This window comes from Myotis brandtii, unplaced genomic scaffold (genome assembly GCF_000412655.1).
Source record: "Myotis brandtii unplaced genomic scaffold, ASM41265v1 scaffold686, whole genome shotgun sequence".
NCBI lineage: Eukaryota > Metazoa > Chordata > Mammalia > Chiroptera > Vespertilionidae > Myotis > Myotis brandtii.
This window is the reverse complement of record NW_005370683.1, coordinates 3,021,928-3,048,945: the sequence shown is the minus strand read 5'-3', so window position 1 is coordinate 3,048,945 and position 27,018 is coordinate 3,021,928. Positions and strand designations below refer to the sequence as shown.

The 27,018-nt window shown below is 35.7% G+C and overlaps 1 protein-coding gene across 4 annotated transcripts in view; it reads right to left on the bottom strand.

Annotated features, from left to right (window-relative positions):
• Positions 1-27,018, bottom strand: part of PPHLN1 (periphilin 1) — a 99,344-nt gene that overhangs the window by 24,724 nt on the left and 47,602 nt on the right. For 2 of the 4 annotated variants that reach the window (XM_005881693.2, XM_005881695.2), the window contains 4 exons: positions 25,484-25,540; positions 22,946-23,025; positions 17,195-17,314; positions 11,423-11,563 (listed from right to left, as the gene is read on the bottom strand). In XM_005881693.2, coding sequence (XP_005881755.2) covers positions 11,423-11,563; positions 17,195-17,314; positions 22,946-23,025; positions 25,484-25,540 — 398 coding nt within the window. The remainder of the gene's footprint in view (positions 1-11,422; positions 11,564-17,194; positions 17,315-22,945; positions 23,026-25,483; positions 25,541-27,018) is intronic. The other 2 variants (XM_005881694.2, XM_005881696.2) reach the window with 1 other exon arrangement.

Genomic DNA, 27,018 nt, shown 5'->3' with positions numbered 1-27,018 from the left:
AAAACAATGTAGCAACATTGTGTCAATTCTCTATAAATCCTTCTAGTAACCATGTAAAATTCCATAGTGTGGTTACACTAGAACCTAGTTAGTCATTGTTCTTAGGGAGAAGATAAGGATCCTTGATGGGAGTTAGAGACACAAGAAGCAAAGAAAGTAGCAGAAAAGCCAAATATTTAAATAAACCCAAATAAATATTAATTGCATAAAATACTGTGAATATCTTGTGGAATTTAAAATATACATGAAAGGCCCAGCTGGTGTGGTTGGCTCAGTGGCTGAATGTCGACCTATGAACCAGGAGATCACGGTTTGGTTCCAGGTGAGGGCACATGCCCAGGTTGCAGGTTTGGTCCCCAGTAGGAGAAATTTGGTCCTTCTGTGCAGGAGGCAGCTGATCAATGGTTCTATTTCATCACTGATGTTTCTATTTCTCTCCCTTCTCCCTTCCTCTCTGAAATCAATAAAAACATACTAAAATATACATGAAAGTAAAACATAAACAGTAATAGATCAATCAAGAGTAAGTTCAATGGAGTTAAAATGCTATAAGGTGCAGCCCTGGGTGGGTAGCTCAGTTGGTAAGAGCATCATCCCAATACACGAAGGTTGTGAGTTCAATCCTTGGTCAGGGCACATACAAGAAGCAACCAACAAGTGCATAAATAAGTAGAACAACAAATTAATGTCTCACTCACTCACTCACTCACTCATTCCCCCCCACCCTTCTTCTCTGTGAGATCAATTTTTAAAAAATAGAATTAAGACAGCAGATTTTATAAGAGGGATCACATCTAAAAAATGGGTGATGAGAAATAAAGGAGAAAAATATGAGAATTTATGTTTTAGGAATTCCTCAGGGAATTCTAAGGAAAAAGAAAAATCTTTTTTATGGTATTTCTTATGTCTAGAAATATAGATAAGGACCAGTGAGATTTAAAAAAAAAAAAAAGCCAAATGGAAAATGTGAAAGCAAAATTACAAAGTCCCCCAAAATAAACAAAATATTTCATCATAAAATTATTTTTATATTCATTTTCAATAAATGGGGGGGGAAATAAGAAAAAACAAAAACAGAAGTAATAGGACAAGCCCAACCCTGACCATGATGAGAAAATTGCCTCTCATGGTTAAATCTATATAAGAAACTTGCTTACAATATTCCTAAGAAGTAATCTGAAAGTAGTCAATATTCCAAAAGTAATACTGATCATAATACCATAATCACTTCAATAGTGTTTTTCAACATACAAAGGGCTTTCACATAAAATTATTTATTCTGAGGGAGAATGTGCAATTAATCCCATTTAACAAATGAGGCAAAGGGCTCTGAGAGGTTAAAACACTAACTGGAAGTATTCAGCGTTGACTATGCCACACTACAGTACTTACGTGCAAAGTACTGAGACCATTGACAACTTACAAAAAGGGAACTGAATAATAGCAAAGGATAGTAATTTGAAACCAGTTGCGAAAACCCTTACTGACACTGGTAGACAGTGGAGGAAGAGGAGAGGTGAAAGAAGGAAGCTCCTACTTGAGTTTATGCCATGGGAAACATCTGAGTTGGGTCCTTTTTGTTTAGTAATGACATCCCTGGGGATAAGGTCCAAGATGGCCTCACCTCTTCTGGTAGTTGTAGCATTTTAAGTACAGTTCTGATAAGATTTGGTATCCGTACTGCCAATTTTTATATTTTATATAAAAATAGTATCTTAACAGAGTCATCGATTTTCATATTTATAGGTTTACATCAGATATAAAACAATTTATCTTTCCATTTAAAGGCTGAGATGCTTGGATTTGACATTTCAAATTTGATACAAATCACTTCATGATATAGTTCTCAGATGAAACTCCCTTAAAATGAAAACTTTACACTTGTACTTCAGCAACAAGTTTCTGTAGTAGGAGCATGACCAGAATCTGAGTGATAAATTATAACATTCAAATACTTTGAAATTTGGCCAAAATAAATTATATATTTTCTATGTGTTTTGGGAATGAGACTTTTTCAGAGGTAAATCTTATATGAGTATATTTTACCAAATCTATATATGTAAAGCCTGAACAAGTGGCTGGTAATAATGGAGTGTTAAATAAAGTAGGGTAGACTTGATGTCTAGACAAGATAGTGGTGAGAGCTGCACTTTTAAGAGGTTCAGTACTTGCTCTGATAAAAAAAGAAAAACAAAGAATGTTTCTATTATGTAAGGCTAGCATAGTATGAAATGCTTAGATCATGCATATACAACAATAGAGTTACCACTACTTTGAAAATAATTTCATTTTAATCCATCATGTGTTAAAAGCTGATTCTTTTCCATGTTCCCAACTCTAGTTAACATTTTAGGAAGATGGTACTTTTGATTACTCTTCTAGACTTTTTAGTTTAAAAGTAAAACAAAGTATCCTATTATATGTTCACAAAGAAAGAGCAAAAGCTAGTAAGAGTTGCTGGGAACAATCAGCTGTTTATTTATTTAAATATATTTTTATTGATTTCAGAGAGGAAGGGAGAGGGAGAGAGAGAAACATCAATGATGACAGAGAATCATTGATCGGTTGCCTCCTACACGCCCCCTACCAGGGATCAAACCCACAGACCAGGCATGTGCCCTTGACGGGAATCGAACACAGGACCCTATAGTCCGCAGGCTGAAGCTCTATCCATTGAGTCAAACCAGCTAGGGCCCATCAACTGTTTAGATGGTGACTGAAACGATACACTGCAAAAGGCCCACAGGAAGAACAATGATCAAATATAACACCTTAATTGCTGAAGAAAACATTTTCTGTACAACTCATTAGCTAAACAAACATCAATTAATTAAAGACTGATCATAGCAACAGTATATTTGAGTTTTTAAAAAACATTTTAGCATAAAATCCCTGTGTCCTTATGAAGAGGTTAAAAAAACCAAAACGCCTAAAAATCTATAATCAAATCTGAAATTAGCTACACATAACAGTGTGTCCAAAAGAAGCAATCTTAGCTGTATTTTTTTTAGTATGATTTAGATTAGAAAGGGACCTAAAAGATTATTCAATCCAATTTTTTTACTTCGAGAAAAAAAAGTGAAAAGTTAGTGAGCAGTCCATATGGTCACAAAAATGGTGAACTAGTGTAAAAAGGCATCCACGGGGGAAGAGATCAACCAGAAAGACTTGTATGTATGCATATAAGCATAACCCTTAGACACAGACAGTAGGGGGCTGAGGGCATGAGCTGGGGAGTGGGAGTGGCTGGGGAGAGGTCTATGGGGGAAAAAGGAAACATGTGTATTACTTTAAACAATAAAAAATTTTTAAAAAGGTGAAGGTGCAGTTCAAATTAATATAAAAATTATATATTAAATAGATTGATTGACTCACAATAAAATCTTATTAACCTATAAGGCTAATGACCTAGACAGGCAAAAAAATGATTTGTAAATTAACTTGATTTTTTGTAGTTAATTAGAGTAAGTAAAGAGGTTCTTGGATGGCTAAGAAATAAAATTTCTTTTATACATCAAGGCTGGCATAGCTATCAATGAATATAAAAAATGTCTTTACTAGCCCTGGCTAGTGTGGCTCAGTTGGTTAGAGCATTGTCCCATGCATTGAAGGGTCAAGGGTTCCATCCCTGGTCAGGGCACATACCCAAGGTTCAGGTTCAACCCAGTTGGGACTCATACAGGAGGCATCCAATTGATGTTTCTCTCTCTCTCCCTCTCCCTTTCTCTCTCTAAGAGTTAAAAAAGTCTTTACTAAAATAAATGCACATTCTGTTTGAGTCCTTTTAAGTTAAAAGAAAGAAAACAAAAATAATCCCCTTGATCAAGTGTTTCTTAATACTCTCTATATTTAAATGTTTTAGAACACCCGATTCCCACCATATCTGGATCTGAAATTATCCCCATCTACATTTTATTTATAAACTAAAGGCCCAATGCACGCAATTCGTGCAAGAGTAGGCCTTCTTCCCCCGCCGCTGCCGGCACCAGCTTTCCTCCGGCACCCAGGACCCGGGTTTCCCTCACAGCCCGGGCTTCGACCAGAAGGACACCTGGTCTAATTAGCATATTATGCTTTTATTATTATAGACTAGAGGCCTGGTGCGCAAAATTTGTGTGTGTGGGGGGGTGTCCCTCAGCCCACCCTGCACCCTCTCCAATCTGGGATCCCTCTCACAATCCAGGGCTGCTGGCTCCCAACCGCTCGCCTGCCTGCCTGATTGCCCCTAACCACTCCCCTGCCAGCCTGATCAACATCTAACTGCTCCCCTGCCGCCCCCATTGTCCCTAACTGCCCTCCCCTGCCGGCCTGGTCCGCCCCAACTGCCCTCCCCTGCTGGCCTGGTCACCCCCAACTGCCCTCCCCTCCTGGCCTGGTCACCCCCAACTGCCCTCCTCTGCAGGCCTGATCGCCCCCAACTGCCCTCCCCTGCCAGCCATCTTGTGGCGGCCATCTTGTGCCCACATGTGGGCGGCCATCTTGTGCCCACATGCGGGCGGCCATCTTGTGTTGGCGTGGTGGTCAATTTGCATATCACCTCTTTATTATATAGGATTGCCAGAGGAATATAAAATCAACTCTTATTTCAACAGAGACTTACTTATAGGTAGAAATATCAGCAATTTCCATAAAACAGCATTATGTTAGAGGAGTATTCTGAAATAGCCAAAGAGGTTTCAAAAATAAATTTGCCTTCACAGTACTTGTTTTTTTTTTAGTTATTCAAGTAATAAGAAGAGACTTTTCCTATGCAAAAAATTTTCTGTGATTTGAGGAATACTGTGAATAAGGCATTTAAAGAATATTTTCAGGCATATCCCTGCAATTTCACTGGTTTTTATTTTAGTAATTGTACCTACTAATATAATCTTTAAGAATGATTAACAATAATTGGTACAATGCAAGAAACTAAGATCCTCTGCAATCATATACTCATTATTCATTAGAATCATGAGAGGTTAACAGACACTGATGATTTCTTATACAGTTATTAAAACCTGCACAACACTTCATAAGACATAAAAATACAGGTATTTGCCCTGACCGGTTTGGCTCAGTGGATAGAGCATCGGCCTATGGACTGAAGGGTCCCGGGTTCGATTCCAGTCAAGGGCATTTACCTTGGTTGCAGGCACATCCCCACTGGGGGGTTGTTCAGGAGGCAGCTGATCGATGTTTCTCTCTCATCGATATTTCAAACTCTCTATTCCTCTCCCTTCCTCTCTGTAAAAAAATCAATAAAATATATTTTTTTAAAAAATACAGGTATTTGACAACCATAGTATTAAACACCCCCCCAAAATTGCTCATTTTAAATCTAATACTTTGTTTATTTAAAAAATATACATATAAATAAAAATACACATATAAAACTTTTTTTAATGTGGAGAAATCAGAGAAACTGTATTTTAAAACATGGTTCACAAGGGATTATATGTATCTATTAATAGACTAGTTAGTTATAAATGCTGATATAGAATCGTTTCTAAGATACATTGAATAGGGAACATGATATGCCATTTGTATTTAAAGAAAAAGATACGGAGACACACAAACCAACTCCTATCTTTACTCATTTAGATGAATTGTGCTCCAGAGGGTGTGTGTATATGTGTATATGCACAAATATATAAATACTATATATAAATTGTGTATATATACTAGTACACATATATATTCATATCACAGATTAGTATTTCTACATGCTGGGGGGGTAAGTGGCAGCTAAGTGGGGGGGTTATGGGTGAGAAGCAAATTGGTTTTACACTGTATAATCTCTTATACCTGCTGAATTTTATGTTTGTGTATGTTATTACTTAAAATACAGCCTTTAAGGAATGGGTGGGGGATATTAACATAAACCAATCAGAACACAGACTTTTGAGATATGACCATAATTTTAGTTCCTAACTAAATCCTTATTACTGTCAGTATAATCAAATGTTCATACCTGAAAAGACTTTCATAAATATTTGTTTGGGGTGATACACAGTGTTACAACTGTCAAGACTCATCCAAATTAATATTTAAAGATTTATGCATTTTATTGTATAGCAATTATACCTATTTAAAAATGATAAACTAGAACTTCTCTAATTTACATAAAAATAAGGTGGTAGTTCTCAACCATTTAACACAGTATAAACTACAGAAAAATGTAAGAAAAAAGTCACCTCCTTCTAATTCCTTGTTACTCCAAATATATTCCATAGACTAGTAGAATCAGCATCATCTGGGATAATGTTAGAAATTTGAATCTCAAGTCCCATCACAGATTTACTGAGTCAGAATCTGTATTTTAACAAGATCCCAAAGTGCACATTAAAGTATGTGAACCTCTGATAACCTACCAGAGTATGTATAGCAGAAATCCAAGAAGCTCTACAGATGTACAACAAAGAGAGTGAATAGCAATGTTAAGTACTGTACCTTGAGGGTGAATAGATGGAAGGTTCTTTGTTCAAGACTAGTTTGCACAGGAAAACATCCTAATAAATTCCAGCTGCACAATAACTATCCTTTGCAGTTGTTGTATTAATTAACTACTATTCTGCTACTTATTGTCACCTTAGGATTTTAGCTACCCTAACACCCTTAGTCAAATGAAGTGCCAGGCAGAACATGAATATGCATATTACAGATGCATATTCCAGATCTACTCAGATTATCTGATTCGATCTGAAGAGGAAGACAGCAAATCTAATCCAGATCTTGAAATTCCAGTGGGGAATTACAAGGAGACTTTTAACATCATTAGATGCCAGGACCCCAGGAAAACAGTCTATATCTAAGCACAAGTTTATCAAAGTATGAAGGACCTTGCAAATCTTAAATATGAGAAAGTTCCACAGAGTTAAGGTAAATATTGCTTTATCCCGGAGGTGCAGGAGATGGAAGAAGGGTATGTATGTAAGAATGGAAGATTTCAATTTAGTGTTTCATTCAAAGTAACAGTTTGTTAAAAGACAAGTTTCTTCACTGGTAAAATATCAAGTAGTGAGATGTACTTTCAAATCAGATATAGTTCAGTAATAGTAAGTATATTAAGACTTGAGAGACATCAGTCAAAGGATTAATGCCAAACACCTGAACCAGAATATAAATCACCCATAATTTTGTGGATTAAGTCTCTCTAGGAATTACTATACTGACAGGAGAAATTCTGAAATTTGCTGAAGTTCAGAAGCCAGGAAGCTAGAAAAATATCCCAATAATTAAATGTAAAAGACAGCCCAAATTAGGAAAGAGGGGGTAATATGGAGGGAAAAAGTGTGTGTGTGTGTGGGGGGGGGGGGGGGGGGGGGTGAATGATATATCATAGGATGCAAAGCCTAAGGAGACTAAGTGTTTATGGCAAAAGAATGGGTCATACCCACTAAATGAAATTCAAGTAAAACTGGGATGATTCAGATGATCTCTAGCAACACAATATTCAGAAATGCAACTTGATGTCTTCTGGCTCAAGAATTTGAGACCAGTGCTTTTCTACCATAACTGACCATGACCTTGGGAACTTTTTCAAAAAGCACCTGCACCCTCAACCCTACCAAATTTTTATACGCCCAGGGATGAGATGGCAAAGGATATGAATCTAATTCCTCACAGACACGATTCTGATACAATCTATCTCCACATGCATGTCCTTAAACATCAAATCACATTTATAGGCACTTTAAATTATACCAAATTTTGGCCTACAGATTTATTTTATATCGTACTACTACCTCAAGTTAATGACTTTCTTGGAACTCAAGGGCTGAAGGACCTGATTTCTATAAACCTTCAAAACACTGTATGTGGTCATTTATCTTTACAAGACATCTGAACACATTGCACTTGACATAACAGAAAGAAAAAGCAGCCGAGTATTACACCAATATTTATATTTTTACACTTTTCTAAGCTTGATTGTTTGGGGCTATTATACTGTTTTTCAAAATATCTTAAGTATATGAAAAAATGTAAATAATAACTTCTGGACAGCTGTGTAACTACCATCTAGCTTTCTCAAGCCTTTATAATATTCTATCCATTGGGTATGTAATACCTAAAAATAAAATATGCAAAAGCTAGAAATGGAAAAAATTGAGAATAATCCCCTTAAAACTACTTTTTTAATTTTCAAAAGTCACTTAATTTTAGACACAAATTTATAAAATAATTATATCATTATTTGATAGCTATCTAACATTTGGGGGACTTCTGGTTTTTCTTGCCAATATATTAAAAAAAAAAAAAAAAAGCACCCTAGCAAAAACATAGTAGTTATAGTATTCCAATATGTAACATCATTAAGTTTTCTATTTTATAATACTTCTAATAACTGTTTTACTTCTCTATTATCATTAGAATATGGCAATGTCCTTTTAGACTTATTTTTCCTTCTTTAGGTCATCTGTCTTTGTTGTAATAATCTCAATATACTTTAGTATCAGATTTTTCATGTGTTTGAACAACAGGCAGCTAAAAACAGAGATCTGGGTCATCCCTCTGGGTCAAACACATATAGGTATCTAAAAAGTACTATAAAAACTGGTTTTAGCCGAAACCGGTTTGGCTCAGTGGATAGAGCGTCGGCCTGCGGACTGAAGGGTCCTGGGTTCGATTCCGGTCAAGGGCATGTACCTTGGTTGCAGGCACATCCCCAGTAGGAGATGTGCAGGAGGCAGCTAATCGATGTTTCTCTCTCATCGATGTTTCTAACTCTCTATCTCTCTCCCTTCCTCTCTGTAAAAAATCAATAAAATATATTTTTTAAAAAAACAAACAAAAAAACCTGGTTTCATATTAAATAATTTTGTGTGTACTGCTAAGCTAGCCTCTACATCTGACTAGTAACCCACCTTTTCAAGATCAAATAGATCAACTATGAATAATAACAAGATGCGATAGTATAGATATTAATAAGCCACAACCTAAAATAATAATCTCCTCCTGTTATTTAAGTCAAGTTTTGCAACCAGTTACATTCTTAAGAGAATCTCTCCTTTAAAGAACTGCAAATCGGGTGGAAAAAAATAATATTAAATCATTCATTCAACAAACATTATCAAGCACTTATACTAAGTGCTGGGCCTAGGCACTCTGTTAGGTGGTCGAGTTAAGATGCAGTGTCTGATTTCAAGTGACTCAGAAAGTATTTCAAAGGTCACTTCTAGGTTTATGACTCCATCCATCATCCATAAAAGAAGTATTTCTTAAGAGCCCACTACATGCTAATGACTGTTCTACGTAATAGAGATAAAGCAGTAAACAAAAGGTTCTTGCTCTCATGAAGTTTCCATTATGGTGCGGGGAGACAAGCAAACAAATAAAAACATGTCAAGGGGCAAAAAAAGCTACAAAGAAAAATAAATCAGAGTAAAAGGACAGAGGGCAGTAATTTTATATAGGGTAATGATATTCATATTCATATTGAAGATAAATCCTGTGATTTAGCCTTTTATTTTTTTTAAAATATGTTTTTATTGATTTCAGAGAGGAAGGCAGAGGGAGAGAGAAACATCAATGATGAGAGAGAATCATCAATCAGCTGCCTCCTACTAGGGTTCGAGCCCCAAACCCAGGGATGTGCCATGCCCAGGAATCGATCTGTGACCTGGTTCATGGGCCAACACTCAACCCTGAGCCACACCGGCCAGGCCAAACCTTTTATTTATGCTCTCATTTAATTGATATCTTCAAAGGCACCAATCCATTTTCACTTCAGCAAATTAAACAAATTTTTCCCAGTCTCCATTTTCCTTATATTCCTCCAAGCATCTGATACTGCTGACCATCTCCATTTTTAAATCCTACTGGTTTACATGGCAAATTTTCTATCCATGTTCTTAACTCTAGCCATTAGGGTGATATCAATATAAGCTTCACAATCACATCTAGGATTTGGTTAAGATCTTCTCCTATCCAACCAAGGGAGATAGATTTAACTTTTTGTGGAATTGAACAGCATCTTGAGAAAAGATTAATTTTGTTCCAAATTTCGAAAAGTTTTTAGAAGCATATATAAAAGCCTAAGTGACTGGCCGACTGTTTGACCAACCGACCGGTAGCTATGATGCGCACTGACCACCAGGGGGCAGATGCTCAATGCAGGAGTGGAAACCACAGACATGGAAACATGGAACAGACTGATGAATCTCAGAGGAAAGGGGGAAGGGGGGAGGGCAGGAAGAGATTAACCAAAGATCTTATATGCATACTAGAGGCTCAGTGTACAGATTCGTGCACCAGTGGGGTCCCTAGGCCTGGCCTGTGCCATCTCACAATCTGGAACCCCTCGGGGGATGTCAGAGAGCTGGTTTCAGCCCGATCCCTGCAGGCCAGGCCAAGGGACCCCAACAGTGCACGAATTCGTGCACCGGGCCTCTAGTAACAATATAATAACACTGACTCAAGGCATTGAAGAGAAACAGCAAAAACAAACTCTTGTGCCCCGGCCTATGTGGCTCAGTTGGTTAAGCATCGTCCTGCACACCAAACGGTCACCAGTTCAATTCACAGTCAGGGCACTTACCCAGGTTTTGGGTTTGGTCTCCAGTCAGGGCATGTACAGGAGGCAACCAATCATATTTTTCTCTAACCTCTCTTTCTCTCTCCCTTGCTCTCTCTCCCACTTCCTCTCTCTAAAATCAATAAAAATATATATTTTTTAAAAACACCTTGTACAATATGTTACATTTTATAAAGCCCTTTAACAGTTTATTCATTTAATCCTCACAAAGTGATAATACCCTATGAGGCAGGCAATATTTCCAAAATGAAACACTTTAAATTTTGCTATGCGTATTATGAGCACAGTGAGGAGGATTAAAAAGACAATGATTGCTACTTTTTTTAATCTTTGGTAAAGCAAAGCCTCTAGGCATTTTCCATTCCAAAATTATATTTCACACCAGAGTTTTTGTCCTATAACTATGCCTTAAGCAAACTATTTAATCTATCAAAAACAAGATCCTAACTTTCAGGAATGACATCATTAAAATTAGATTTAAAGAGCTATCATTCATTTTTCTTTAATATTTGAAAAAATGCTTAAAAGTATAATGAAAAACATAAGAAATGTCTCTAATCCCAATATTCAAAAAAAATTTTACTAACATTTGGTATATTTCTTTTAGCCCATTCCTATTTTATTAGTTTTTAAATTTCTCCATACTAACTAGAATATTAATATTCTCTAAAAAAGAAGCTTGCTTTTCATTTAAAAAAATAAACAAGTAAACAGGGGCCAGGGACCAAACTGACCAAAATTACTGTGAAATCAAATCAAACAATTTTTATAATTTTTAAAATTATTTCAGAGTCACAAGTGGGAAAGGACAAAATGAAATCTATTTATTCAATAACTATTTACTGTAAATACCATGTGTAAAGTGACATGAACAAAAGATTATGAACCTTAAGACGACTGGATTCTCACCTGTTCGATCTCTTTGGTTTTTGATGCTATTGCTTTGGAGCGGCTGTTTAGCTGACTATCTTCAAATAATTCTATGCCATCGGCTGCATTTGACTCAGGTTCTTCTGACTGGTCAATGAACAATGGTGCTGTGGATCCTGCCTTTAAGAGAAATTAAAAATCTTTAATTGCTTTGTTAAAGGACATATAGCATTTCAGATAACTTGTATAGGCACTAACTTACAGATTATATTAAGAGAATGTGCTAAATTTAACCTGTTTTACGAAAGTACTTTCAATTTCATTATGCATAATAAGCAGGAGAATTAAAGAGGAAAAAATTTTAAGTATGACAAAGCCTCTAGACTTATTTAATTCCAAAATTATATTTCATGTGATTTTAAGACACAGCTAGAAGGTTCTGTCCTGTAACTATTCCTTACGCAATCTATTTAAGAAATACTGAAGAGAAAAATTCTAATTGGAAGTGAGGGGTGTGTGTAAACATCAACATAAACATAGGCCTGGCCAGTGTGGTGCAGTGGTTGAATGTCAAACCATGCCCCCAAGAGGTCACTGGTTTGATTCCCAGTCAGGGCACATGACTCAGTTGCTGGCTCGATCCCCAGCAGGGGTCATGCAGGAGGCAGCCCAATTTATGTGATGTTTCTCTCTCATCAATGTTTCTATTTCTCCCTCTCTCTTTCTCAATCTCTAAAAATCAATAAAAACATATTTTTTTAAAAAGAACATGAAAAAGAGCTCTATTTTCAGAAGTTAAAACTACCTTGCTCCTATAGCCTAAAAATTTATTGAAATAAAAAGAAAACAATCCCCAAAAGCAATAACTTCTATTTTAGAACAATTCATTAATGAATAAATTATCCCACAAAAATGCCTTAACTGGTTTGGCTCAGTGGATAGAGCGTCGGCCTGCGGACTGAAGGGTCCCAGGTTCAATTCCGGTCAAGGGCACGTACCTTGGTTGCGGGCACATCCCCAGTAGGAGTTGTGCAGGAGGCAGCTGATCGATGTTTCTCTCTCATCGATGTTTCAAACTCTCTATCCCTCTCCCTTTCTCTCTGTAAAAAATCAATAAAATATATTTTTAAAAAATTATCCCACAAAAAGACTACAGCCAATTATTTGTACTTTCTAAAAACACTAGGGGAAAAAAATGAATGAGGAAAGACTTTCATTTTAACTACACTCATTAGTTTTTACAAAACTTTACTATATAACAAATGCCAAGCACTTCTCTAGGAACAACAGATATAATAATGAACAAAAAAGACAAAAGCTCTTGCCTTCATGTAGCACGCAGTAAGCAATTACTTAGAGTAAACTGAGCTCATGTATTTTACTGTTGCATATTTTAGGTGGGTGGAAGGTAAGGGAGGAAATAAGAAACATGTACTTATTTTAAAAGTTAGGATTTTTATGATTGAAGTTATGGCAAACAGCAGTAGGTTCAGAGAAGTCATAAGACATATTCCCCCTAGCCAATTTGGTTCAGTGGATAGAGCATCGGCCTGAGGATTGAAGGGTCCCAGGTTCAATTCCAGCAAGGGCACATACCTTGGTTGCAGGCTCCCCCCCAGCCCGGGCCCTGTTCGGGACTCCTGCAGGAGGCAACCAATCGATGTGTTTCTCTCACATGGATGTTTCCCTCTGTCTTTCTCTCTCTCTAAAAATCAATGGAAAGATATCCTCGGGTGATGATTAACAACAACAACAAAAGACATATACTAATTACTGGTAGTTTTTCACCAGTAAAAGCAGTGGCATTCTAACACCTAGTGTGTTGTATTCTGCCACTTACTTAGAAAATGACTTGGCAGCATTTATCCAAATTTAGCACATGTCCCTTTTACCTGGCAAAGTTAGACAGAGAAAGGCAAATACTGTTATGATCACACTTTCATATGGAATCTTCAAAAAGAAAAAAATTCATAGAAAAAAAGACTAGATTTGTGGTTACCAGAGATGAGGGCTGGGGGGGGGGCGGGGCACGGGGAGGGAGAGGAGTGCTGAGGGAGAACTGGATGAAGGTGGTCAAAAGGTATAAACTCCTAATTAGATATATATCATCCAAGGTTTTATAGGGAAAACAAGGTGTTTGAGATAAGAACTAGACAAGTAAAAAATTGTTTTAACAAAGGCAATATAAGGTCATCAGTGAAATACAAATACATAAAATTTTATAATAGGAAAGAGAGGAAAGTGGAATCAAGAAAGATCTTGGATCTTGTTTTCTCAAACACTATTGATTTCACTGAATGAATCTGAAATGAGGACCACAAAGATGGGCATTCTTCACTGGGGACAATAGCAAAGATACTGAAGTAGAAAATGACATCTTATATGTGGAAAAACATAAATCACATTTTTGCATCTACATAAAAATGTTTAAATTTTCTTCTACAGCAAAAAAACAACAACAACCTGTTCTACTGGTACATTCTAGCCTTTACCTAATTTGCTTTTCATTCTGAGAGCCAAAAGTAAAACTCTCCTGGCTGTTTGTGTTAGGACAGTAAATTATATCTCTATATAATTTGACTATAAACTCCTTGGCAGCTAGGATGGTGTCTCTAATGCAGTGTTTTGACACAAGTAGATGAAGAATTAATATGCAGTGAATTTAAATAAACTATGAGAAAGCCAGTACAGTATTATGTTTTGAAAACAAGTGCCTTAAAATACTAATCCTAAAATAAGCACTATGAAAAAAATTTCATAATTACTTAATTTAATAAATTATGCAAACTTCATTATTCATCCTCCTTTCACAGCCCATGGATGCGCATGTTAACATATTAAAATCTCTGAAAATTGCTGAATTATCAAAATCAACCTGACTCTTTTAAATCAAGTATTTCCCAAACATACTGGCTAGTAGAATCTTTTTATTTTTCTTCTTCAGACTATTAGGTCCCTTCAGAATTATTGTTTTATCAAATGCTTTGAGAAATTCTCTATTAGTGGCCAAACGGTAAAATTATAAAACGAAACAGAGGAATGAACTGCAACATTCCTGAATATTTATCACTAAAAGTATCATCCATTTCACTGGAGTTCATCTATAAGGTCTCCCTACCAAATTGCTTAAAACTATGTTGGTGGCAGCAAGAGAAGATAAACTGGAAACCTAAATATTTAATGTCTCTCTACTCATGAAAATGAACCTACATAGTACACAGACCATTATTTAAATAATATATTGTCACAGCTAAATTTAAGTGTGCATGCACATGCGCGCGCACGCGCGCGCACACACCCACACACACCCACACACACACACACACACTACTATATCAAACTCTTTCCAGGCATCAAAGTCCTTTTTCTTTCCCAGCTTTTTCTTTCAAACCTGATACTAGTTTACAGATCTGAGGTCAAAATTCTCAAATACCCTGTATTTCAAAGAGTATGGATCACTGAAATGAGTAATTCTATAACAACTACCCAAGAACAAATGTTAACTATCTGAGCAAAATGTTAATAAGATATGGTGGGATTAAACTTTTAAACAAAAAATCGAGTATAAAATACTTAAATAAAAAATAGAGTATGAAATAAAAATTTCCTACCTGCTTTATTTCCAATATGAAAAAGTATCAATCTAACTTGAAAAACATTTTAGACAATGCTACGAACTTGATGCTGCTTGTCAATATTAATGATATACAACAAACACGCTACAGTAATCTCAATTCTACTCTCACACTTTGCCTTTGGTTCAACAGAAGATCATGCCTGATCTATGACATTCCTTGTAGATTTTTATGGTTGTTTACTTCTCAATAATTCAAAATCTAGAAAATTATGGGCATATTTTAGAGAAAAAATAAGGTTTTAAAAATTTCTTTCTAGACCCAATGTAACTGCCTACTCAGAATCAAGATCCAGTCAAGCAATAATAAAAATAAGTAGCATATTTAAAGTCTGAGAAAGGTAGATCATCAGATTCTTTTTTTTTTAAATATATTTTTATTGATTTCAGAGAGGAAGGAAGAGGGAGAGAGAAATAAAATATCAATGATGAGAGAATCATCGATCGATAGGCCGCCTGCTGCACATCCCCCACTGGAGTCAAGCCCCCAACTGGGAATCAAACCGTGACCTCCTGACTCATAGGTCGATGCTTAAACACTGAGCCATGCCGACCAGGCATGAAATTCTTTTTCTAATTTAAGAGATTAAAAAATGATGGGGATGGGTAAGGTAGAATAAATATATCTTAATAAAGCCTTGCTAATTGAAAATAAAGTATTTAACAAACAACAATGTAGTGTGTTTGGAGGTTTTTTACTTTACCCTGAAAAAAATTATCAGTTCTCTAAAACAGCAATTTTGAAGTATTTATATCTGTTACTAATATAAAAATCATTATTCTAAATTAGCAAAGGAAATAAGCAAAATTAACCGATTAAATGTATCACTGTATTGTTCGTGCATTTAAATAGTATTGGAAAGGTACCAAAGATGGACAGACAGCTTGATGTTTTTGAAAAATGTATTCAAGAATATGTATAAATATCTATTTTACAGAGAGAAAATAAAATCTATTTTACAGCTACAATAAAGAGAAAACCTTTACCTAGTTAAGAATATTTGTTATCTAAATGGCAGATAAAAGAAAGTCTCCATTTGCATAAGGACAGGTAGGGTCTGTACAGGTTTGTACTTTTTGGAGCAGTGTACATTAGTTATTTTGGAAAGGATCTTTTCATAGTTTATGAAGATGTATGTAGGTATATAGAATATAGAATTCGAATGCTTGATCCTTTTTATCAAAGAACATTCCGTGAAAGGCATCCAAAACATACTGAAAAGCCATAAATCTCCTCCAAAGAAACATAATTTGTCATAGTACAAAAATTTGTATATTTTCTGCCTACTAAAATAATTCCTCAAGCACCAAATCTTGAATCTAAAATGCTTAATTTTGCCCATAAAACATCTATATTTCCCTATTAGAGATGTTATAAGCTATAGAGAAATTTTTCAGTTCATTTTCAAATATAACACAAACATTTCAAAACAATATTCTAAGGATCCAAAAATGCTCTCACCTTTTGGTACTCAAGACTCATCAAAGGTCATAGGTAGTGCAAACAATGCATAATTTCATTTCTTGGGATATTTATGAGATTAATTTGCATAAACTAGAATATACAACAGTGATGGCAAACCTTTTAAGCTCGGCGTGTCAGCATTTTGAAAAACCCTAACTTAACTCTGGTGCCATGTCACATATAGAAATTTTTTGATATTTGCAACCATAGTAAAACAAAGATTTATATTTTTGATATTTATTTTATATATTTAAATGCCATTTAACAAAGAAAAATCAACCAAAAAAATGAGTTCGCGTGTCACCTCTGACACGTGTGTCATAGGTTCGCCATCACTGATATACAACATAAATATAGCCCAAGACCCAAGGTCTAATTAGATTTCTGTTCTGAATTCACTGTTTTATCACTAGTGGCTTAGCATGATTTCTAGAGATACTTTTAACAGCGAAGTATAGATAGTACATTTTCATTTTATTCCATATTTATATTATTCTTACACTTCTAAACTATTGGAGACGTTGACAGTATAGTTGTTAAATTCAGTCATTCATATTCATACTATTACCGTATGTGATAAATTTTAATAATACATAAGAATAGTTTCCCAAAATATATTTTAAAATACTAGAATCAAATATTTTCTGTCCATAATTTAAAATCTAGACTAAAACTCTCAGATGGGAAACATAAAGGAGAAATGATGCCTTACCTCATACTCAGAAATTTCAGGTAAGTTACTTTCATCTGTCTTCTCTAGCTTCTCAGCAGCCCACTTGCTTGCAGCCTCAGCAAGTTCCTTTTGAGTTAGCTTACTGGGTTTGTCTAACACCTAATAAAAATAAAAGAACAGTTCTGTTACAATTCTCGAGGGCTTTTAAACTTCAAATACATCAAGAAGTACACCCCACTTACACTTAAAAATCATAGAAGCCTTCAAATACATCTAGAGAATAAGTACATTCTTCATTTGCTTTTTCAAAAATATTCAACATTGAATTCAAGTAGCAATTCATTTGGGACATATAGACTAGCCTTTTAATTCCATTTACATAAAACTTCAGAAATTCATCAAAGGAACAAAAGACACTGACAATGAACTAATATACTAACAGTATTTAGAACATATTAAGACATCATATGGATTTCAACTATTTATAATTATATTCAATGAAATAAAATAATGCCAAATCTCATCACAGTAAATTTCTAATTAGTGCAACAGAAAAGTCCAGATATGCTATTTTTATAATTTGTAATAAGTTATATAAATCTTACTCTTTACACAAAATCAATAAACTTAAAGTTCATTTTTTAAAGAGATTCTTTTTGTTGCTGTTGTTTTTATTTATTTTAGAGAGAAAGGAAGGGAAAGGGAAAGATAGAAACATCAATCAGCTGCCTCCTGCACACTCCCCACTGGGGATGTACCCGAAACCAAGGTGCATGCCCTTGATCGGAATCGAACCTGGGACCCTTGAGTCCGCAGGCCGATGCTCTATCCACTGAGCCAAACCAGTTAGGGCAATTAATTCCCTTTTAATGTGCACGAATTTCGTGCACCAGGCTATTAGTGTTAACTATAATTTGACATTTTTTAAAAAATTAACAATATTCACTGTTTTACAAAGTAGTTGTGAGAATCAAGAGAGGTAACAGACCTGAAAGCATCTAGCATAATGCTTAGGAGTCTAGTTTTTCTTTCTTTTCCATATTCATTGTTATAAATCTGTTATAATAACTAAAATATATTTGAAGATTGATCACTCCATGTGCTCAATATAAAAATGAAGAAAATAAAATGTTTTTCCTGGATTACATATGATTCTCCTAATACTTTTTACAGACCTATGTTATAGAATAAGATGCAAAAATTGTAAGGCAAAAATTAGAACAATTCTTTCCTTAGGCCCTTATGGTAACTGATTCCATTCTATTTTATTAGCATACATTTTCATCAATTAGGCCCTTCACCCCTAATCTTATCCCCACCTCTTCTCTAAAGTCACATCATTGGTTCCAAATATATTTCCTCTGGATCATAGGGCCAGTAATCCCTATGTTATAGTACACTACCACTTATAAAGTACTTGTATATGTAAACCAAAAAAAAAAAGTATTTTAATTAAATGGTATTCCATGAAGATGGCTAGGGTAGACTGTATTACCCCAATTTATAAACCAAGAAACTGAATGTCAAAAAAAAAACAAAAACACATTTGCCAGTTACTAGTAAATCCTGAGCTGGAATTTAAAACTAGGTCTTCCAGTACAACAAGGCCCTTGACCTCCTTCCATAGCTTATTCAATTCACCAACTCACTGGTTTGCCATCCGTCATGTTTATTGGAAGATATGTGGCGGGATTCCACGGTTATTGAAGAAGCCTAAATATCTAAGTCCAAAGACCTACCCATACATAAAGTTAAAATGTATAAGTAATTCCTTTATTATTACTTAGTAATAGAATTTAAACGTTTTTTTAAAATTAAGAGGACAGAACACAAATGTATCAAAGAAGAAAATTACACCTCACTTTTTAGGGTATCTGTTTTATAGAGCAAAAACGAAACAAACATTGTAAGTTATCTCTAGTAATAAAGGAAGCAAAATCTTCTATAACTCAATCCTCTACTCATCTCTCATTAAATCTGTCCATTTAAAAAACTCTCATTTGAAACTAACTTCTAAAAGCAGAAAACAAATTCTGAAAAAAAGGCCTTTGACCTCCTACATGAGAGCAACCATACTATTGAAAAGAAAAAATCCTCCAACCAAATCAGGAAATCTAGGTAACAGAGCTCGCCAGAGCTACCATGTAACTCTGGGCAAAAGACAAAGGAAGGTGCACTTTCCAAATACATAAAATGATTCTAGATCTAAAATCTGAAATTCTGATTCCACCTTAAGACAAAAATGCAAACAATCTACATAAACTGTCAGACAAAAATATCTAAAATCCATTATCGTTTCCCACTAAATATATTTTAACATGTGCCACAAAATTTTATGTTGTAACTTGTTTTTTCATGGCATCATAGTTCAAGGTAAATGAGTATTTCATGTATAATAATTTAAATATCCACAGTGATCTGGATGGGCAAGTACTATTTGCTCCTCTTTAACTTCTACCTGACAAGAAAAATAAGCTGGTCTTTCAGGTGGGTAATGCACCTTAACAAGGCAAGACAGAAAAAGAAAATCTAATCCAGCGGTTCTCAACCTGTGGGTCGCGACCCCTAAAAATACATCCTGCATATCAGATATCTACATTACGATTCATAACATAGCAAAATTACAGTTATGAAGTAGCAACGAAAATAATTTTATGGTTGGGGGGTCACCACAACATGAGGATCGTGGCATTAGGAAGGTTGAGAACCACTGAATCAGTCTTTCCTATTCAAAACCCAGCATTCTAAAATCCTGATTTCTAGGAAAGCTCTAAAGATATAAGTTGTCACAAAGACACCATTTTCTTTTCCTTTATACAGAGAAGCGCTGTCACTTTAATAGCAGCATAAACTGTGTCTACTCTTGTGATACCTACTCTTGCTGAAAATCAAAATGTACCAAAGACAGGAAAATAAAAAGAAGTGAGGAAAGAAGAGATGTAACAACAGTAAAAGAGTGTGAGGTTGGTGAAGAGAATCTCTAACTATAGAGAACAGATAGAAAAAAACAACACCTCAATATTTTTAAGTTTTGAAGATTAGAACCAAAAATCATCTTTTCAACACGTTTTAGGATGCTGCGAAGGTACGAACTGGAAGAATGATGTAGTGAAGAGTAGTTATGTCCTTGAGAAAATTAACTTCTGAGCCTTTTCTATAAAATGGAGATATATAACTACATTTTAAAATTGTAAGATAATTACAACCATAGTGTTACTTGAACACCTGCGTCACCTCACATAATTACTATTTCTTTTTTGTGGTGAGAACATTTAAGATCTCTTAGCAACTTTCAAGTATATGATATATTATTATTAACTATAATCACTATGCTGTACATTAGATCCCCAGAACTATGACCAACATCTCTTCTTTTCCCCCACTTACCTTTCTTATCAATGTTTCTGTAAATTCTGCATTTTTAGATTCCATGTATAAGTGAAATCATATAGTACTGTCTTTCTCTATTTCACCTAGCATAATGCCTTCAAGGTCCATCCATGTTGTAAAAGGCAAGCTATCCCTTTCTCATGACTGAATAATATCCCATTGTGTGCATACACCACAACTTCTTTATCCATTTATCCACTGTGGGACACTAAGGTCTTAGCTATTGTAAATAATGCTGCAATGAACATGGGAGTGCAGTTATCCCTTCAAGATTCTATTTTCATTTCCTTTGGGTATATACCCAGACATGGGATAGCTGGATCACATGGTTGCTCTATTTTTTAATTTTTAAGGAGCCTCCATACTGTTTTCCATAATGGCTACACCAATTTACATTCCCTCCAACAGTATACGTACAAAGGTTCCCTTATCTACACACCTTCCTCAACACTTACCTCTTATCTTTTTTAATGACAGCCATTCTAACAGGTTTGAGGTGACCTCTCATTGTAGTTTTGATTTACATTTCCTTAGTGATTAGTGATGTTGGCAACCTTTTCATGTACCAGTTGGTCACTTATATACCTTCTTTAGAAAAATGTCTACTCAGTTTCTCTGAACATTTTTTAATAGAATTTTTGTTTTTCTCCTATTGAGTTATATAAGTCCTTTATATATTTTGGGTATTAATCCCTATCAGATATTTGATTTGAAAATATTTTCTCCCATTCTGTAAGTTGCCTTTTCATTTTGTTGATGGTTTTTCTTTTATGTACAGAAACGTTAATTTGATGTAGTCCCATTAGTTTATTTTTTGCCTTTTTTTTCCCCCTTGCTTTTGGTGTCAAATTTTAAAAATCACTGCTAAGACCAATGTCAAGCTTATCCCCTAAGTTTTCTTCTAGGACTTCTAAGGTTTCAAGTCTTTAATCCACTTCCAGTGGATTTTCACTTATAGTGTAAAATAGGGATACAATTTGTTCTTTTGTATGTGGCTACCCAGTTTTCCCAACAGACTTTATGGAAGAGACGGTTCTCTCCCCATTGTATAGTCTTCGTTCCTTGTTATAAATTAATTGACCATATATGCATGGGTTTATTTTTGAGTCTCTATTCTGCTCCATTAATAGATCTGTCAGTTTTTATGCTAATACCATACTGTTTCATTATAATTTTGTAATATAGTTTAAAGTCAGTAACTGTGATGCCGCCAGCCTTGTTCTTTTTTCTCAAGATCACTTTGGGTACTTGGGGTCTTTTTTAGCTCCATATAAATGTTAGGATTGCTTGTCGTATTTCTGTGAAAAATGACACTGGAATTTTGATAGCAATTGCATTGAATCTGTAGATTGTTTGGATAGCATGGACATTTTAACAATATTAATTCTTCCAATCCATGAGCACAAAATGTCTTTCCATTTATTTTTTACCTCTTCAATTTCTTTCATCCATGTCTTATAGTTTTCAATATACAGATCATTTATCTGCTTGGTTAAATTTATTTCTAAGTATTTCATTCTTTTTTATGCTATTATAAATGGGATTATCTTAATTTCATTTTCTTATAGTCCCTTTTGGTGTATAGAAATGCACCTTATTATTCCAATATTCATTTTGTAACCTGCAACTTAACTGAATTTATTAGTTCTAACAATTTTAGTGTAGATTCTTTAGAGTTTTCTATAGTGTTATGCTAGCTGCAAATAGAGACAGTTTTACTCCTTCCTTTCCCATTGGAAGCCTTTGATTTCTTTTTCTTACATAACTGCTCTGGCTGGGACTTCCAGCACTCTGCTGACTAAACATGGTGAGGGTGGGCACCCTATCTTGTTCCTGATGTTAGAAAATGCTTTTAGCTTTGCACCACTGAGTACAATGTTAGCTATGGGCTTGTCACAGTCAAGGTACATTTCCTCTATACTCAGTTTGTTCAGAATTTTTATCATGAATGGATGAATAGATGTTGAACTCTGTCAAATGACTTTTCTGCATCTACTGATATGGTCATATAATATTTATCCTTCATTTTGTTCATGTGGTATAGCACATGGATTGATTTATGGATGTTGAAACATCCTTGCATCTATGAAATAAATCCCACTTCATCATGATGTCCATCAAATATGTCCCAACTGAACATTCACTGCTACCTGGTTATGGTTAAGATGAGCAAGGGCAGCAGTAAATACTAATTTTAGCATAACCTGTGAAAAAAAAATCTATGATAAAACTGCTCATTCACTCTGGTAGCTACTTTCAAGCTGTGGTTACTTATGATTCAAGTTTTTAAATGCAAATTACCCCCATTATGACAATAAAGAATAAAAGCATCTGTACTAGACAGTCCGTATCGTTTACTTAGTAATTCCTCTTCAAATTGATTTTATAAATATAACAAACCTTTGATGAAGGAACTGTTGAAGAACTTGAGGGTGAAGTGTCTCTTGATGTTTTCAAAGACTGAACAGGTCTCTCTTTATCTACATAAGAAAATGTATAATGAAATTTTTTAGCTCATCTGTTTTCAATTAATGTGATTTTGTATTTGAATAAACAAGGGGAGTATACACTTATTTTAGTACTGAAATCGTCCACTACATTATTAAATTAAACCAGTTAATATTTAAATATACTGATCCTTCTAAGAGGCTGAGCACCATCAAAATTTTTAATTAACCCAGAACCAGTGGACATCATATCTGGCCATCTGTATAGGCCACACCAATGCCAGTTTGCAAACACAGAGCCACTGAGAAGACCTCAAGAAAGGCAAAAATAAAAAATTTTAAATCATAATTGCTTCCTCCTCCAAGTTCTTAAAATCTAACTTTTAATACATCACAATAAAAACCCAAGGGAGTTATTGTGTAGATGCCACCAAAGAGAACTAAGCTAATTAAGCAATAGCTCACAGAGAGAAGCATGTAAGAAATTTAGCAGGTATTCCTGAAATGTTTAGACAGCCTAAAAAATAAAATTAAAAACTAGAAAACTATAATTTAGAGGGCTAATCCAGCGCCAGATATAAATGAGTACCTAAATATGTAGTAAATGGTTAATAATAAACCTGAATGAGATAAAATCATTAACCTTTATCTTTAGTCAATTCAGACACCCATGTCAGTGCTCTATGTATACCATTAATTTTATAGAAACTTTAGCCAGAAAACAGATTTAAATAATATTAATTTAGCCAGTTTAACAACAACAACAACAAAATGAGTTTAGTTAAATATAATCTTAAAAATAACAATGAGTTGTTTCTGACAGAAAAACATTTTTCATTACATTGTCTATATGTGTCAAATATAACATAAATCCCTTGCTCTTAACTTCTAGAAACACTGGTGAAATTATGAAGAAGAGGAAAAAGTGACACCAAGTTTGCAGTGACACAGAAGCTGGTCAAGGCTGGACAGTGAATTAAGGCCAAGAAAGCAGTCAAGAGCAGAGGCAGAGACAAAACAACTTTGCAACTGAGGCAAAGCCAGCTTCAGTCAAAAAAAAAGCCTCTTAGGCTCTTCCTGCTGTGGCCGAGATAGCTAAGCAAGGGCCTGGAGACACACAGGCTTCTGAGGCCCTTAGGACAGCAGTGAGTACCAACTCTTCCTAATGTCCTGCAGACCAAAAAGGCTTCTCAGCCCTCTCACCCCTCGCCCCAACCTCACCTCTCTAGGGACATTTGGCAATGTGTGAAGATACTTTTTATTTCACAAGTGGGAGAGTTGCCTCTGATACATAGTAAACAGAGGGTAGGGATGCTGCTAAACACCCAGAAATGTACAGGACACAACAAATGTCATTCCTGCTCTAGACACAGTATTCCAACTCTGAAGCTCCAACAGTCGTAAAAAAGACATAACCCTAGAATCTTTTAACTTGTAGTATCATTAAGAAGTTTTCACACTAAGCAAGTTTAAAAGTTCTTGTAGACCTTAAAAATCAAAAATAAAATACCAATCATCACTACATCTCCAAATAATTCAGAGCATGGCTTATTTAGTCATTCCCTACTGTATTTCCATTGCACATGGTAAATTCCACATGATACTACGAAAGTGTCAGTCCTAGCCCCAACACCAAAAGCACCTAGAGGAACAAGTACCATAGCTTATTTATTTCTGAATACTCAGGACCTACCTAGCTTGAGTCCTTTAAGTAAAAGAGTAGGCACTCAAAAATTTGGTGAAAAGATCATTTGGTTTTTTACTCTGAGACTGCAACGAACTCCCCATCCTATTCAGATAATCTATTCCTTGAAAGGAAATGAGGAGCTGAACCAACAAGCACAGCACATTAAAGGCATAATTGTAGGTTCAATTCTGGCACACAGCAGCTAGACACAGAAAAAACTTTCACAAGCACTTGTTAATTTCTTACCTAGCATTTCCTTTACAAACAAGACATCAGCACTATGGCTATGCCAAGTATGGTGCCCAAGCATAGTCTTACAATCTATCTTGATGGTAGCTGCAGAAGGGCTAATTTAAGCAGGTATCAATTAATGTCAGTGTGCAGCAGCAAAGGAACACTGAAGGGTAGGGCAGGTGGCCTGGCATATAGCCACATGTATTCATATATACCAAGTGCATGAAAGGGACGGACAGGCAAGAAGCAAAAGATAAAGAAAAGAATGACATAGAAGGTAGCAGAAAAGGCACAGGAAAGGTAAAAAGAAATCCCGTGGACCTACTGTTGTACCTGTCAATGACTTGTCTAGTCTATAGATCTCAACCTTCTATGAGGTAACTATTGCGGACCAGGAATGGCTGGTCCAGGCACCTCACCCCTGTATCCCCTATTATCTGAGTCTACTGTTCAACTCTGGTTCCAACAGTAGACTACTGGAGCAGTTACACACTTTCCCTTCTATGACCTCAATCAATTCAAGCCCCCACCCTTTCACAACCCCAAATAAAAATCTAGCTCAAAACTCACCTCTTGCTGGCTTTCCTTCATTCTGCCGTTTGTAGGAAGCAGCAGCACGCACAGGTTCTAAGGAAAGGTGGGCAGGGAGGAATTACTACCAGCAAGCACCTCTGTGCCCAGGAGGAACAAGAGAAGGACCCAGAAGTGGTAGTGATGAGAACAGGAACTCTAAGCACTTGCTGGTGACCCTAACCTCTTTCCTAACCCGCCTTCAAGTACGGCTGCCTGATCAGCCACCACTGCAGAGGAGTAACATAACAGGAAAAAACCTGCTTAAGATCATAAGTGGGTTGGGTCCAAGACCAACAACATGAAATATGAAGATGAGGCTAACCAAGGATAGCATGGGCAGAAAGAAATGAGGAAAGGATCATAGAATAAGATACCAAAAGTTGAAGATGAGATCATATCTTACTCTTAATTTTAAGAGCCTACTCTAATCTCCTCCATAAAGTCAACATTCAAAGGATTGATTAAAGAATGACACCAAAATATCAAAAATGAATTATCATTAACAATAAAAAAAGAACACAGGAATGATTTCATAGTAGTTATTTTGAAATGCTCTCAACAGGAAGCCTATTACTAGATCGTGCTATTTCTTTTTATACAAACTTTCTCATAGATGAATTTTCTTTTTTTTTGTTTTATCCTCACCCGAGGATATTTTTCCATTGATTTTTAGAGAGAGTGGCAGAGAGAGGGAAAAACAGAGAAATATGAATGTGAGTCCTGCATGCACCCCCACCAGGGCCTGGACTGGGGAGGAGCCTGCAACTGAGGTACGTGCCCTTGACCTGAATAGAACCCAGGACCCTTCAGTCCGCAGGCCAACCAACGCTCTATCCACTGAGCCAAATCGGCTAGGGTGATGAATTTTCTTTATACCTAAATCCACAGCTACTGTCTTTGTTGAATCCCTAATTATCTCATACTTAGAAGCATGTAAATATTTTATTAGCTTACTGCAAATACTTGATGCAGATGGAATCAGCTTTCTAAATAGCCTAAATATACTAGCAGAGATTCCCAAATATCTTTGCAATAAGATACAAATTCCTTCTTCTATTATAGATCCCAAATTGCCAATTTTACCTTTTTTTCTAAGAAAACAACACACCTTTTCGTAACCATTTTGGCACTGTCAGCACCTTGTATTAAACAAATGGTGCCCTCCTACTTTTGGAAGAATGTTGCTGAAGATGCAGTGTCCCTCTTATTGTTCACGGATCTATCATCAGGAAATGTTTGTTCCTCCTGAGCAGCTGATATGTTTTTACCCAAGGCACACTGCGAACACTATTACTGCTCATTTCCTCTTTGTTTTAGGCAAATCCTTAGTTCACCTACAGCAACTACTGAGAGCCTTATTATAGGCATTTATTTAATACTAGAGGCCCGGTGCACAAAAATTTGTGCACTCGGGGGGTGGGGGAGGAGGAGTCCCCCAGCCCGGCCTGTGCCCTCTCGCAGTCTGGGACCCCTCGGGAGATAACGACCTGCCGGCTTAGGCCTGCTCCCGGGTGGCAGAGGGCAGGCCCAAT